Raw genomic sequence first — 16,606 nt, forward strand, 5'->3', positions numbered from 1 at the left:
ATATCTAAGTTTCATTGGTGTGGTTTTATGGTTCAAATGCCAAATATTTTCTATGCCTAAAGAAAAATAGTTCTACTAATTTCCTGGGCTTGTCACCAAGTTCTTTTATTTATCTCCTATTTTATATTTAGACACTTTTGATTAATGATATTAGTTGATTTTCATGTTGTAAAAATAAAACAGTTCTAGTTACAATCAGATAAATGAATTGAAGAAGCCAGCTACTAAGTTTTATGGGAAAGAAAGTTTTCTTTGGAGAATAAAAGTGTTGAACAAAAGATGCTCAAATTGGTTGTAGTTGGTTTTTGATAGTTTCTTTAATGGCTTCATAATTGTTGCTTGTTGTAGTGAAATTATGTTCCATTGATACTTTGATAGTTAGCAGTTTTCTTCACATTTGTATGTGAAGTGATTTAGTGATTGTTTTGGTTATGGTTCTCTAATCTCACACAACGTAACAACCTAGAGTTCAAATTATGGTTGATTCAAACAAGACCTGTTTTTTGAAACATACAAAAGAACAAACAGGAGAAACCTTAAAGGAAAACTAAATAATAGTTGAAAATATTATCTTTAATCTTCATGCAATTATACAAAAGACCAAGCTCAAAAGACTTGCAAAAATCTCAATCACCAACCATACCTTACATTAAAACTCTATAACTCAAATTCATATTTAAGCCACAGGGGACACTATAACCTGATCAAGAACAGGACCACAGAGAGAACCATAATCATCGATTCTTGTATGATAGAAAGAGCTGTAGAATGTGAGTCTAGTCCTTGGTGCGATAGCTTTAAACTTGAAACTCACGGTTATGAATTTACCCTTCCCTTCGGATTTAAAGGGAACTTTAAATGTATCTTTTGCAGCAAAAGCTTCAACCATCATAGATCCGTGACAGCCATTTTTCGCGTCTCCGACTGAGAATGTGATCTTGTAGACTTTGTTAGCTTCTGTTCTGAGAATTTGTGCAATGGCGCTTTCTCTGCCGGCAACAAGCTCAACTGCTCCAAGTCCGAATGGGACGTTGAAATGCTTTGAGTCGATAAATTTCACGGCTTTGAGAGACTCAACAATCCAACCAGGAAGTGGTGAGTAGAGATCTTCTTGTTGTGGTGGGAGTAAAACGCCGTTGGTTGAGTTGAAAATTGGGAATGGACCCTCTTCAAAGCTAGGATTTTTCACCAAATTAACTGCAATAGACCATGATCATTAATGGCTTTATCAGAAAATGAGAGTTTCAAATACACTAAACAACAAAAGAAATGCTAAGAAAAATAAGAAAGATCATATTTTGTAGCACTGACACTTCAGACTGAAGACATGTCCATCCAACACGACACCAACACATGGTTACATTCAATCATTTCAGTCACTACTCACTATTGTGTTTAATATTTGTGTATGTGCCCATGCTTCATAGGTAAGGATCCAATATCCTTCAAGGGAACTAAATAGAGTTAATTGTTCAAGGATGAAAGTATCCATTAAAAAGTGCAACTCTTTTTAAGTGTGTTTGGTTTGTAGTTGCAAAAAAACATACATTTGAGGGACCAAATAAATATTTGAAGTCGATATGCCAACCAAATACATACTTGGTTATTAATGCATTAAATGTTGCCCTTTTCAATTCATTTTTTGGTTCCATGAAAAAGAAACTCCATAGCAAGACACTTTTGAATAAATAAGGATGAATTTTAAGACACGTGAGAAATATGATAGACCAAAGAACATGGAAACAATCTTCATCTGAAAATTCATTAATATAAGCAAGATCCACATAACACACCTAAGTAGTGAAGAACTGATCGATCTATCAGTTAGTATAAAAAAATTTACATTCTTAATCTCAACAAGTTCTTATCAAGTACATGTTAAATTCAATTATTTAGGATCCTACGAGTGAAGGACATAGGCATGGTATGTGCATCAGGGTTGTCAAATTTTGTTACGCAACAGTGCTATAGCGCCACTATAGTTACAATTTGACATCATTTTGTACCAAGTGTGTGTCCGGTATCTCAGTGAGTTGGACAAAATTACATCACCACCGTGATTTTGTTGAAGCTACAAAGTGTGGTTTTTGCAAAATCACGGTATCAAACTCACCATGATAACAAACAAGCACTAAATAGCGTATTGGAGAATAATAGAAAATCATTCAAAGTTTGCTACGCTATAGACAGTATTTAACAAAACTGATGTGGATATGTTTCATTACCTCTTGTAGGCATTGGAGGGTAAAACTCTCTGATAGCAATTGCATCAAGAAGTGGACCACAAGTAGGATCTTCTTGAACACCAGGGTTATGAAAAGTCACTTTAGCAACATTAGATGTAGCTTTGAATCCCCAAGCAATAACATCACCATTGAGACTATACAATGTTTGCAGCGGAACATCACCGGTTTGTGGAGGCACGGAGATTCTTAAAACTTCATCTTGTGCACAAGTTCTTGATGCACCAAGAATCAAAGCATAGAGTTGACCAGGTTTGACCTTAATTGTTTGAGAAATTGAAGCTTCATTTCCTAGTCTCACAGCATGTGTTCCATGAGTCACTGGAAAAAACATGCCTCCTGGTTGAGGACCACCAGTCACATACTCTACCAAACCATTGATTTCCCATTTTGGTAGTGAAAATTTTCCAATGAGCTTGGTATTCTTTAGGTCTTTAGGGTTTGGCTTCTCCTCAAAGTTTCCATTTTGAAGATAAACTGCAAAGATAATAAAAAAATTACACACCAAACAACTTTAGATCCTGTTCCGGTACACCAGAAAGTCTCGCATTGAAGCTAAGTAGTTTATAATCACCCATTCTCCTCAATCAAGGTTGCTTTTTAACCAAGGAAAAAGGCGTAAAGACTTAATAAGACCATAAACCTACAAAAGCTCGTATACTCCTCGGATTAGGCATGTCACAATGTCAGATATGTATTGTGTCTGACACCGACACAACATTGACACATATGACTATATAGAATTATGTCATTCTCTCAAATTATTACTCGTGTCAACATGTCTATGTCGTGTTTGGTGTCTAAGTCTGAGCTTCATAGACAAAAACAGACAAACACCTTAACGAATTTTACAACTATGTCCCATAAATTGGAACTTAATTTGTTCATTGAGTTTACAAATTACACTCTTAGCTCTGAGCTTAGACCTCATAAAAAGGTACAAACAAATTCATTGTTATTAAATTTGTTAATAAAATCAGATCCAAGCACAGTATCTATCTTGCTTACCCACTCAAAACTTCACCATAAATGAACCAGATCTTAAAGCTACCCACAATTTTTTTTACAAAAACTGAACCATAAAGTGACTCCAACAAACACATCAAAATATAGTGAAAAAAGGACTTAATATGTCACATTGATACCTTTTTTCTTTAAAAAATAAATAAATAAATCATCTAAGCTAAGGTACATGAAAGCCAAAAAAAAATGTATGAAGCATAACTATTTCTCTTACATGTTACAAGAATGAGCAAAATGTATCCAACAATGGAACATATGAAAGTAAAAAAAACGTAACATTGATTAACTAAAATAAAATAAAATCTTGAACAATGTTATTGTTTTAGTGTTATACTATATACACCTCCAGTCACACTGTTATGACCAAAAATCGACTTTTTATGTTCATTCAATAAACGATGTATGTCATCTTTATTAAATTGAACTTAAAAAGTAGATTTTTGTTTACAATAGTAACCTGGTGATATATATATTATAAAACAATATAATGAACAAATGAAATGGTTTTAGATGTGAGTATCACCTTCTGGTATTCTAGGCTGAAGAGAAGCAAAAGCTGAAGAAGCAAAGAAGAAAGCTAGAAAGATTGAAGAAAAGAAAGACACCGCCATTGGAACTAGAAAGAGTGTGAAGACTGAAGAGGGTTTGGTTTTGCTCTGAAAAAAGCAGAGCTAAGTATGGAAGTGAAGTAGATAGAGAGGTTGGGTTGGTTTTTATATTGGAGAGAGAAAAGGGTTTTTGGAAATTATGATGGATACCACTTACCAAAAATCACGTAGAAAAAGCTCTTTTTTAAATTTTGAAAACCGTAGATAAAGCTTTTTTTTTTTTTTCTTTCGCACCGGTATCCGATCCACCAAAGATAGGCGACTAATCCAACTCATGCGTAGAGGTATACACACTGGTCAAACGTTGTTTCTTCTAGGAATCAAATCTAGTATTCCTTGAATATATTCTTAGAAGGAGGTTCTTGTCACTGAAGTTGAAGCAACTTGGTTTAAATAAAGCTATTTAGATGCACATGTTTTGTGTCTAAAGTTCAAAGTTTTGATTATTTTTTTCCAAACCGACTTTTTCTCCTTAATTTGTGCTGAGAGAGAGAGAGAGTATCTCTTAATGGGTTTTGCAATTATTTTTGATAAGTAAAATTGTATGTTATGTTTGATTTTTTTGGGTAAGAGATACAAAGTAATTATAAACATGTCAAATTGATTTTTTTTTTTTTTTTAGTTTTGTTTTTGTAAAGTCTTATAAATACAATTCAATTGACAACATTTAAAGTATAATACATTAGATCGTAAGTTCAATTATGTTAAGTCACATCTTCGCACTTAACTTATATTTAGTATCACGATGTCTTGTCAAAATTACGGTGATTCATCATGATTTTACAGAAACTATACTTTAAAGTTTGTGTAAAATCACGATGGATCACCGTAATTCTGACATACCCACCATAATATCAAACACACATTTAATGTATGTTTATAACTTTATTGGTGTTAATCGGATGCGCGTACATAAGATATCCAATGCAAAATTGTCGCGATTAAACAAAGCTAGCAATGAAGCTTATGCGTTAATGTGGTGAGTTATTTTGATTTTAAGAAAAATGCAGATTGCAAAATAAAGATCCAAACATATGCTTAAGTGTGTGATTCTAACTATAAGGGTGCTAGCAACACTCTCTTTTTAACTCTCTCATAGTATAAAGTGATGGAGTCCACATTGATTTCATTCAATGATAAAGTAAATATTAAAAATGGTACAAAAGAAAAAGTAAGTATTAAAAAAGTGTTAAAAGAGAGTGTTGCTATCATTCTTCTTTTGACAATTATATCTCTTCGACTTTACATATTCGTGTGTGATTGTGCTGATTTTTATTTTTTAAAAAGATTGTGCTGATTTTATTTATTATATTTTGGTCTTTTCAAGAAAATTGTCCTTAAAACTGAATTTTAATTTAAAGTTGTGAATTGTGATATGGATCTTTTTTGTTTTAGAAAGGAGATATGGAGCTTTCTTGTTATCACAATATATTTTAATTAAAAGTTTCTTGTCTATTTTTCCCCCCTTAAATTTATTGTTATTTTTCCTTGTCACCGCAACAGAGTTTAATTTATTGTTTTGTCTTTAGACTTTTTTATTTATTTAAAATCAATCTTTACCTTCTTAGAACAGACACACACTAAAATATCATAATTTGTCTTTCACTAACTCTTCTTTGTTTATTGTTTTAACTTTTAATAATGTCGGTGGTTAATATTTTTTTTTAAACTTTCATGAGGTTGCAAATTTCAAACGCTGGTCAAGGTGATGATGTCATGTTCTACAACTCTCTTTAACGTGGAGATACTATGTTTTTACCCATTTCATTCAAACACTCTTTGATGTTTAAACTTGAATTTGGATCTTCTCAATTATGAAAAACGTGATAGTTACGTGGATAATTTCACCACTAAAATATATTCTTAAAAAAAACATAAGAGTTTGCTGACGAGTGCACCATAATATCTTTAAGGATTATAATTTAAGAAATTATTTATTAAAAAATTCAAATATTTTGATATGTAATACGTTGAATACATAATTGTTCTATACAAATTTACCATTCAATGTCTTCAAAGATTGTCTCAAACATATTCGTTAACATTATTAAAAGTTAATGCATTTTAATAGTGGAATACATAATTTATGACGGGGTAAAATACCGAAATTGTTAAGTCAGATGCAATGATCGAGATTCGAATCCGACATCGTCATTTATGTGTGAGTTTATAATAGTTTTGTAATTTCATCTATCTACCAAAAAATAAAATAATAATAATAATAATCCACATACTTTCACAAGTTTTTTCTTACAATTAAGCATTCAAATCCCTTAAACATGGTTGGTATTGGTAAGTTTATCTTAGCTTGGTGTAGCCACCTAATTGGAGCCATAACCTTTTGAATTATAGGCACAGTAGTGGGTAGAGTAGTATGGGAGAAGAGACAACAGCACGTGCTAATCGGCCTACAAAATCAGATATGGATCATTTTCTGAGACAAAAAAATGCACTTTTTTATTTTGCTTTTTCTATATTTTCGAGTAAGGATAAATTAGTCAGGGTAAAAAAATACTTAGGTGACATTGAGTATGGGTGACGTTAGTGTATTTTTACGAAAGAAAATATTTTATGAATAGTTAAAATAAAGGGTTTTGTTAACTAATGTATCCGAGATATTGATTAATGAATTCAAAAGTAAAATGATTGTCTTTGAAATATAAACTGTTATTTTTTATCAATTAATTATTATACTATTTTTTAATAAAATCTTATTTCTTTTGACTGTTTAACCAATACATCTCAAAGGCAGTGGTTAACATTCTCCTAAAATAAATTATTTTTTATGACAGCATATATATAGTTAATTATGTAAAAGATAAAGACAATATCTTCAATATCACCAAAGTTCAATGTCATCCATTTGGGTTCCAACCAATCAACCGGAAAAAATTTCATGTTCCTTTTCTTGTGGCTACAAATTTTATTAAGTGCAATGAGCTCTTTCTCATGTTCTTTGAATTTGTCAAACGAAGTTTTGATGCATAAAGTTGTAAGATTATTTGATGACGGTTATCTTGGGTTACTTTTCTTTAGTAAGAAACACATGATTTTATTAGAAGAAACTTTACTAGAAATCGGTCTACCAAATGCATTCAATCTATTTATAAGATGAGTTAATCTCTTTCAGTCTTTTGCATTATGTCCATAATGTAGATAAATACATCTTATACATCAAATTATAATTTTGAAATAACATTAAAACAATACTTGTAAAAAAAAAATATGCACTCACATGACTTCCCTTAACACTTTGATGCATCTACAATATACTTTTTGCTTAAAAAAATTCTAATCATATTAAGTTAATTAAGCTTTCAATTTTTAAAATTTTTATTTCTTGTCTTGGTTGAAAGCAAAGAAAACCAATTTCCTGTATGGCTTTCAGTATTGATGGTAGAATCCGTTTACTTGTTCGGGTATCAGTTAATTTTTGTTTATCATTGGCTGATTGTTTATGCATTAATAAGTTTTTTTCATACGTTTTGTGCTGAGAAAATCTCTTTATCGGTGTTAATATAATTCATTTTTCCTTGTTAAAAAAAGATTTGCAGTTCTTATATGAGTTTGGATTTAAACATTATATTTTCTAAGCATATATTGGCGTCTCTTGGGTGCAAGTGTTTTTTCCGTGTCAAATGGATCTTAGGGTTCAAATTGAATACAAATCCTTGTTACATTAACAAATCATATGCTTAAACTTAAACATTAGATCATGTTCTCAAAATAGAAACAAACTCACGTAATAATTTGTTTTAATTTTATATATATGTGAGACCAATGAAATGGCATGTTCTGATTATTGAGTCATAGCATGTGAGATTTTCTTATTTTCATTGGAAGCATCAATAATTCCAAAAACCATAGACAGCACTCGTTTTGCAGCATAAACGAAATATGAAGAATACAGGAACCTGCACTTGCGTATAGCAGTGATTGTAGCTCTGTTAGTATACCATTTTAAGCTAATTTCTGACACTCATTATTGAAAGAAGATACTACATCCAGCTCAAAATATGTCAATATTTTGAATGAATTATTTGTCTCATTTTAATAAATATTTTGAAACTATAAACTGCATTAATTTATTTTTATTATAATTTATTTTTTTAAAACTAATATATCGGTTTTTGAAGAGGTCACTTGGTTGAAAAGATAAATATTTCAACTCCATGAAACTCGGTTCGAGACTTAACACATAATCCACTTAAGAAATTTTTCTTTTAAATGATAAATATTATTAATTATTAATTTTTTTCTATTTCGTTATAATTTGAATCAAGAAACTTCAACTTTTTATCTTTTATTTTAAATCAATCGAATGCACCTAAAACATTAACTTTTTTTTAACATAAGCATTTTCTTTCGCGTCATCAAGATTCTTCTCAAACCTCTTTTGTGAACCCCATAACTAAACTTAGAATTTTAAAGTTATAGGTCATGATAACAAATCTCTAAAAACATTGTTTAATAAATTCATAAAAGGAAATTGTGTTGTTTGTTTAATCATTTAGCATCACAAGAGAAAATTGTGAAAATTAATACTTCTAACATATGTATCGGTCATGGTTTTTATTACAAGGTAACAAAATTCATCTAAAAGATCGATTTCTCATAACATACGTATTTTGCTACAACTCTGTAATACTCACTCTTTCATTACGTGAAATTTATGAAAGTTCCATCATTTTATGTGAGATTCATTTTTAAAGTGTGATATTCACATAAATTTCATCTAATAAAAGAAGGGAAATGCTAAATAGTGCCCTTGAAGTATTGGTTAAGATAACATAAATAGAAATAATTTTTTGAAAAATGGTGAAAAGTGTTGAATTCAACTTTCTAAAAGTTAAAAATTATAATTTTTAATGCAAAATTACTACTTTTAGTTTCCTTAATCATTGTCCTGAGAGCACTGATTACAAGACTGATAAAAGAACGAGTATTAAAGTAAATGTTAAAAATAGAGTGTCGATAACGTTTCTGATCTTCCGAGACCTCTTTCGTGAATCCAAAAATTAGACCTAAACTTTTAAAGTTGTAGCAGCTTCAATAAATGTTTAATCAACATCTCAACCTCCCCATCTTCTAATAACGTAAACCGAAGGTTATCAATCCTAAGTCTGATTAACTGCTTTGATTGAAGTGAGAATTAAAATGATTTATCTTCTCCTCTGACATTTGAAAATCTTAGTTTTTTATTATAGAAAATTACCAGAAAACTTCATATAATGCCCATAAAAACATTTGTGCATCACACGTGCAAGGAGCCTAATTTAGTGTATATATTAACAACATCCATGCATGAATTGTTTAAACAATACTACAATTGCATTATATACACTTGTGTAACAAAACTACTCAATCATGTGATCAATATTTTAAATACAACTTGGAAGGTTTCCTTTGAGAACTGGTTCACTCCTAAATTTAATGATATAATTTTATGTATTTGGTTTTGGATTGAGCATAATTGGGACCACGCACGTGATGGTTTGTAAGTATTTATTTCTGGATTCTGGATGTGGATATAAAACCAATTAGTTGCCATATGAAGCTAGCTGTGTATGCCTAGGTTGATCAACCAACCAATGTAAATAAAAATAAAAAATTATGAAATCTCGTTTCTTCCCTAACTAGTGTAAATATGAGTTTTGATTGTTCTCGTGAACTTAGCTCAGTTGATATGGACAATGCATAAAGGTTCGAAGTTCAAACTCCGGTCACCAAAAAAAATACGAGTTTTGATTTAAGAATATTTTTCTCAAAAAACAAAAAGTTCCGTTTATGTTTTTATTGTTACTAAGTTCCGTTTTACAATAAATTTCTTTTGAAAAAGGTTGGAAAATTATGAAAATGGACAACAAAGTGATAGACAATGATGGAGAATGATATAAAACATTATAGAACTTTCAAGAATACTATTAAATAAAGTTATAGTAATAACTAGCAAGGAGCATCTTTTTTTTGAACAATTAGCAAGGAGCATCTTAATATCTTTAGAACTTTTTAGCTACATGAACTAAATATTAGTATCTAGCTAGATGGTCCTCGTGAGTTTAGCTCAGTTGGTAGGGACAATGTATAATATATACAAAGTTTGAGGTTCAAACCTCGATCATCACAAAAAAAAAAAAAAAAAATTTAGCTACATGAACTATATATTAGTATCTCTAGATAGTTTTGAATGTTTATAGATCTATCTATGTGGAGTCGTACTAAGACTCGTCACCATGTGTTTAGGCATATTCAAGCATTCACACAATAACAACTTTCTTTGAGAATATTAGGGTTTCTCTATTTTCTTTACCTTTCATTTTGTCTCTGATCCAAATTTGACATCAAAGCAGGTTACGCTACCTCAGAGTTGAGTTTGAGCGAAGAAATCAACGGAACGTTTTCAAGTAAGCAAGGATTTGCTTTCACAAAACTTCACTTTGCGGCCATTTGTTCGCGAAACTAACACCGCCAACAAAATAACCACGCATCGCCGCGATCTTCACAAAAAAAAAAAAGATCATTGACCACCATTGTCAAAATGTCATGTAGAAAACAAAACGAAAGATCTTTGTATGAAATTAGATGGAAGAAATGAGGCGGAAAATCCAACTAACACAGGAGAGTGTCAACACCCAACAAGCCTTATTGGAAGCACAACGAAGAAGATTTGATGTTGATGGCTCAAGTAGTGACTCTTCATCATCTAGAAGTAGTCGCTCACACCGACGTCAACTTCGGATGAATGATATCAAAGTAGACATTCTAGATTTTCAAAGGAATCTACAACTTGATGAGTTTGTGGATTGGCTACAAACTGTTGAACGTGCATTTGAGTATAAGGAGATTCCGGAGGAGAAAAGTAAAAATTGTTGTTGTCAAGTTAAAGAAACACGCTTTAATTTGGTGGAAAAAATCTTATAAAAGGAAACACAAGTGAGAAGGAAAAAACAAGATCAAGACGTGGGAGAAAATGCATAAAAAACTAACTCGTAAGTATTTACCTCCTCATTATTATCAAGAAAATTTTACACAACTACAATTATCCAAAGCATCTTCATACCAACCTCTTTCCCCACCAAAAATCATATCGACTATCACAAACCCCTAATCCATCAACCTATTTTCAGATTGGTTTGGATGTAGATTGTTCAAATTAGTTTCCACCCTATCCTACTTCATCATCTTATGTTCCCAAATTATTACGAGGACATGCGAGAGTGCTGACAAGTCTTCTTCCTCCATCATCTTATACTACATATTTAACTTTAGTTGACAAACATTTTGTACTAAATCCCGTTATGTTATTGTAAATGTATTATGTATCTTGTTCAATTAATAAATTGTGTTGAATTATTAAATTTTGTTGTCAATTTTAAATTATGTCATTTTAATGTTAGTTGAAATTGAATAAAATAAGATAAATATAGTCCGAATTTTATCATTCGAAAACATCAAATACGTTTCAGATTATAAAATTCGTTTTCAAATCAGAGGGCATGTAAGAATTATACAGGTGGGAAAAGAAATTCCCAATTGATTTTGTCCAGACTCTATGCAACTACTAACATGGGCCTGAAATTCATTACCTTATTAAAGCCCAATCATAAGCTAATCATATAGTCTTAACAGTTAAAAACCATTTAATCTTACATAGAAGTTTAATTTTGTTTTTTCAAAAGAAAGAAACAACAACTCACAGAGTATGAAATGGAAAAGAAAAAACATCAGAGTCAACAACATCACTCTAATACCTTACGAAACACAAACACAAAAGACACACATAATGATATTCTTTGCGCAACAAAATGAAAAAGAATTTGTGAAAACAAAAAGTAAATAAAGCTCGAAAAAAACAACTGATTATAGGAATAAATGAGGATCACATCATATAAAATTCATCTCGTTATATATGTTAATACAAAACAAATGGTTAAACTGCATTTTTGGTCTCTTAACTATTTAGGTAATATTGCTTTGGTCTCTTAATTAAAATTCGATTTATTTTGATCCCTTAACTTCTCTCCATTACACATTTTGGTCATTTCCGTTAGTTTTAATTCCAAAACGTTAGGTTTTCTTCGTCTTCTTCTCCTCTTTTTCATTTTCATATTATCTCTATCAATCTTCAACAACAATAATTCCAGAAAAATTTCAGAAGAAAATGAAGAAAACCTAACATTTTTGAATTAAAACTAATAAAAAGGACCAAAATATGTAACAAAGAGAAGTTAAGGGACTAAAATAAATTGAATTTTAATTAAGGAACTAAAACGATACTACCTAAATAGTTAAGCGACCAAAAATGTAATTTAGTCAAAACAAATCTTTTAGTAAACTATCAATTATCGTCGTGAGTTTAGATCAGTTGGTAGGAACAATGCATATGCAAGGTCCTATCAACTAAGAATATAATTTTAGCTGTTCTATTTTTTGCTTGTTGTTATTCTGTAAGTCTTTCTGTTCGTTGAGTTCTTCCCTTGCATTCCTTTTTTGTGTCGGGGGAACCATATATAAATTTCATTTTGCCTCCTTAAAAAAAAAAAAAAAATCATAAAATGACAATGATTGCAACTGTGACAAAATGAAATCGATTATAAGAATCGTAACATTTATTCTACCGATCACTCTAAAATTGTAAAATATCTAAAGATAAATTCATTTATGCAGAATAAATACCTTCCGAAAAATGGAAACAGTTTTGCAACAAAAATTAACAATTAACCATTACCTTACCTGTTGAACCAATTTACTACCTCATCAAATCTAACATGACCCATCTCAATTAATTTATCACTAATTTTTTTCCACAAGTTTATTGTTGGTGTTTTAACGAGTTTTGGAAGGTTTGAAAGAACATTTACAATATTCAAATTATAAAACCGAAATAAATTTAAAGGACGCACGAGAAGAGAATAAGGTGGTAAAGAAATAACCTTAATTTTTTTTTGGATCCTAAACTCTACATAACAACTAAAGTGGGCTTAAAAATCATAAACTTTAATAGAGCCCAATAATTATCTTATCTCTTAAACACACTTAAAAAACGGTTTAATCTTAATGACAATTTTCTCAAAAAGAAAGAGACAACTCACAAAGCAAAGCATCATAGTCAACATCACATGTTCTAATCTCTAAACACCTCACACAGCACAAAAACACTTCACACACAGAAAAACAAATACAAAAACTGTTATGGGCACAAATCCAACACCACCACCGCATCAAAAACTAACCCACCCCAAAAACGACGTCGTTTTCTCACCAATCCTTCAACCATACAATCAAACGCGCGATTCTCGACGCCGCGCAAATTCCCCTCCGCCGTTCACATTAACCACCATCCTCTCCGCCGCGATCTCATGGCTCCGAAACCGACGGATCCGTTTCATCTTCCTTCTCCTCTGTTCTCCTCTCATCTTTATCTTCCTTTTCATCGCTTTCCCTTTCCTATGCATCACCGAAATCTGCCTCCGACGCCGTTTATGGAGAAAACTTCTTCGTGGATTCTCCGGTGATGATTCCGCCGATCGGCTTCGAAGATGTGAGGAAGGTTGTTGTCACGATGATGAAGAAGAAGAGAAGGGTTTGTTGCATAGATATTTGGAGGATCAGCTTTTTCTTGTGAGATCGATGTATGAATGTGGTGGTGATGATGAAGAAGAACTTGTTGAAGAAGATGAAGAAGATTATAAATCTCCTTTGTTGTTGAGATAATGATGATTAATGTTAATGTAATAATTAATACATAATTTTGTATATATAGATAGGGATTAAGGAAAAACACTTGTAATTTTGATTATTGATTTTGTTGTGTTTGTTTATAGATCGAAAGAAATTGAATTGAGATTTTCTTGTAACTTGGATCATAACCATTTTTTCTTTTGCTTTTGGGTGATATTTTAGTTTGACAAGAAAATTAAAATTAGCAGAAAACTGTGAAATGTCACTTGTATGTACAATGGAAGAGTATTAATGGATTACATTTTAGTTTGATGTTTAATATCCACCTTTATCATGTTTATGTGAGACATGAATAATTAGAGTGAGTGATGTCTACAATTAGAGTGGGTGATGAAATAAATTAATTTTGGTTTAATTGCAATTTTACCTCTCCTATTTTGATTGAATTTGAATTTTATCCCTCCTATTTTAAAATTTGGAATTTTACTTCCTCTATTTTGATTGAATCGGGATTTTGCCCTCCTTATTTTAAAACTCGGAATTTTACCCTCTCTATTTTACGTTTTTCAAAATTTTACCCCCTATTTTAAAATAAAGAACCAAAAAATACTAGAAAAATAAAGAAACGGTTAGAAAATATTAATTTGGTAAAAAAATATAAGGAAAACAAGAAAACACAAAAAAAAAACTAAAAAATAGAAAAACAATGAAATTACAAGAAAAAATTATATGAATAGGCGTGTTTTTGGTATTATGGTAATTTTTTTGAAAAAATTATTTAATTGTAAACTTAGCTTAATTGGTGGGACAATACATAAGACATGTAAGGTCCGGATTCAAACATGTTTGGGTTAAAAATTGAGCAATGTGAGTGCAAATTCTTTTAAGTTTTAGTTTTATTTTATTGAATTTGGTTTAATACATTGTTTTGGTTCCTTAATTTATTTTTTGTTTTTACTTTGGTCCTCTAATTATAAAGTGTCTCAAACTGATCCATTATGTCTTTTGTCGTTATCTATTTTGGTCCTCGCAGTTAGTTTTTTGATGTCTAATATTTTTAATATGATAATAACCGTTTGATTGCAGGTCCATAATATATTACAGTGAACCATTCATATCTGATTTTTTTTCCATCTCTTCTTCTCCTTCCCCATTCATCCTGTTGATGTTCATCATCTTCAACATTGTTCTTATAAAACCCATAAAACTTAAACAAATAACATCTAATCTTTTTTATTTTTCTTCATCTTCATCTCTTATCTTCTTCAACATTCATACAAAAATCCAACAAAAAAAAAAACAAAAAAAAACTTAATAATCAACCTTTACGTTTTAAATTCTTATTACTTATTTTAGTAAGGTATTATTATTCATATATCTTATTCCAATTGAAACTTTAACCAAGTTAGTCGTACTTCATAAAAAAACAAGTTAGTCATATGTTAATAATATCTCATCTATGAATCACAACAATTTAATACTTGGCATAAAAGAACTGATTTTTACATATCATATGAATCCCATAGCTAAACTCGGTCTCTTAAAAGATTTGATTTTTGGTAAAAATCAGAAAATTAAATTAAAAACTATTGAATTTGTCTCCTCAATTTGATTTTTTCCGAGAGAATTAGAAACCCATATGGATTTTAAAGTGCAATTCCCGAGGATGAGTGGTTGACATCTTTGAAAAGAGAAAATTGAACTTCAAAATGGGAATTTTAGGGTTTTAAAATTGATGAAATAGAAAATAAAAACTTGAATCGGAGAATGTAATATGAGAATGAGTGGTGACTGACTATATGAATTTGGAACACAACCCATTTAGATCTTGATTGTTTAAATCGAAAAAGTGGGATGGATAAATTGAAACTTTACTAAAATTGAGATGGTGGGAGTGAATGGAATTCGAAAAAGTGGTGATAAAAAGAGGAAATCACATAAAATCTTCTTTGTCGATGTATGCATGAACAAGAAAACTCAACAACAGTAACAAGATAAGAGAGATGAAGGGAACTGAAATATATGGTAGAGTTTTATGTGTTGTTAACGAAAATGATTTGATTTTGATGATGAGAAATTTATTTTATTTTATCTTTTGATTTTTTTTTCTGGGTTATATGAAAATTGATTAAGGAGTATGAATGTGTTGATGAAGGAGATGAAGGAAGAAGAAGAAGAAATAAGAAAAAAAATTAGGCGTTGATAGTTCATCGTAAGATACAACAGACTTATATGATCCAACAGTTCTATTTTTGAAAAAAATATCAAATGGTTAAAATTAAATGAACTTATAAGGTCAATGGTGGACCACCTTTAAATATGGTTCACCTTAGACACATTTGATGTCAAACATTAACGGAGAAGACCAAAACAGTAAACGGTAGAATATTTATGGGACCAAATTGAAACGCTTTATAGTTAGGAGACCAAAGTGAAAACAAAAAATAAGTTAAGAGACTAAATGATGTATTTTTGTTTTGTTACAAAAATTTTAGGGTGAGAGGATGGTGTATTAAGCCTATAGATCTTTGGACTAAACGATGTATTAAACCTATTGAATTTAGTGTTTTAAGAAAATATCTTATTTTAATTTTTTAAACATATTGAATGTGTATATAAAAAGGTTTTGGTTTAATAATTGAGCAATGTGAGTGCAAATTCTTTTTACACTCACATCCAACGAGATTATTAATTCTCAATGTCATAGAATCGGTTTCAAAGTAGTCATGCAAAAGGGATGATATGAATAGTAGATTCTAATTGAATGCAAATGTAAAATATGATGGCGTAAAAAGGAAGAAGAAACATCTCTCATAAAAAGGAAGTAAGATTTGAACACACGAAGGAGAAAAAGGAATTGAAGCGTTAACGCATTAGTGCATAAATGATAGAGTAAAAATGACATATGACTCATTTAAGTGATGTATTAACATCAATCATTCATTTTAATCTAAGGGCTACCATTTATTATTATTGTTCTCAAATAAAGACAACATTCTCCCTTGATAGGTCCTTTATACAATACTCCATCCGTTCCATAATATAAGAAAA

The 16,606-nt window shown here is 30.5% G+C and overlaps 2 protein-coding genes across 2 annotated transcripts; one reads left to right on the top strand and one right to left on the bottom strand.

Moving 5' to 3' along the window:
• Positions 1–532: 532 nt before the first annotated feature.
• LOC25479953 (uncharacterized) lies at positions 533–3,989 on the bottom strand. The gene is made up of 3 exons (XM_013587611.3): positions 3,790–3,989; positions 2,226–2,720; positions 533–1,197 (listed from the first exon to the last, which is right to left on the bottom strand). Exons 1-3 carry the CDS (start codon positions 3,875–3,877, stop codon positions 677–679), a joined length of 1,104 nt encoding a protein of 367 aa, XP_013443065.1. The 5' UTR covers positions 3,878–3,989; the 3' UTR covers positions 533–676.
• An 8,838-nt stretch (positions 3,990–12,827) lies between these two features.
• LOC25479955 (uncharacterized) lies at positions 12,828–13,874 on the top strand. Its single transcript, XM_013587613.3, has one exon. The coding sequence runs from the start codon at positions 13,067–13,069 to the stop codon at positions 13,586–13,588; it is 522 nt and encodes a 173-aa protein (XP_013443067.1). The 5' UTR covers positions 12,828–13,066; the 3' UTR covers positions 13,589–13,874.
• The last annotated feature ends 2,732 nt before the right edge of the window (positions 13,875–16,606 follow it).

The sequence above is a fragment of the Medicago truncatula genome, chromosome 3, assembly GCF_003473485.1.
Source record: "Medicago truncatula cultivar Jemalong A17 chromosome 3, MtrunA17r5.0-ANR, whole genome shotgun sequence".
Lineage (NCBI taxonomy): Eukaryota > Viridiplantae > Streptophyta > Magnoliopsida > Fabales > Fabaceae > Medicago > Medicago truncatula.

Bases quoted from the DNA above. Each gene is read 5' to 3' on its own strand.
- LOC25479955 (XM_013587613.3), top strand. From the start codon at position 13,067: ATGGGCACAAATCCAACACCACCACCGCATCAAAAACTAACCCACCCC.
- LOC25479953 (XM_013587611.3), bottom strand. From the start codon at position 3,877: ATGGCGGTGTCTTTCTTTTCTTCAATCTTTCTAGCTTTCTTCTTTGCT. The intron at 2,721-3,789 runs GTGATACTCACA...TTATCTTTGCAG, and splicing joins TCAGCCTAGAATACCAGAAG to TTTATCTTCAAAATGGAAAC. The intron at 1,198-2,225 runs GTAATGAAACAT...GGTCTATTGCAG, and splicing joins CCCTCCAATGCCTACAAGAG to TTAATTTGGTGAAAAATCCT.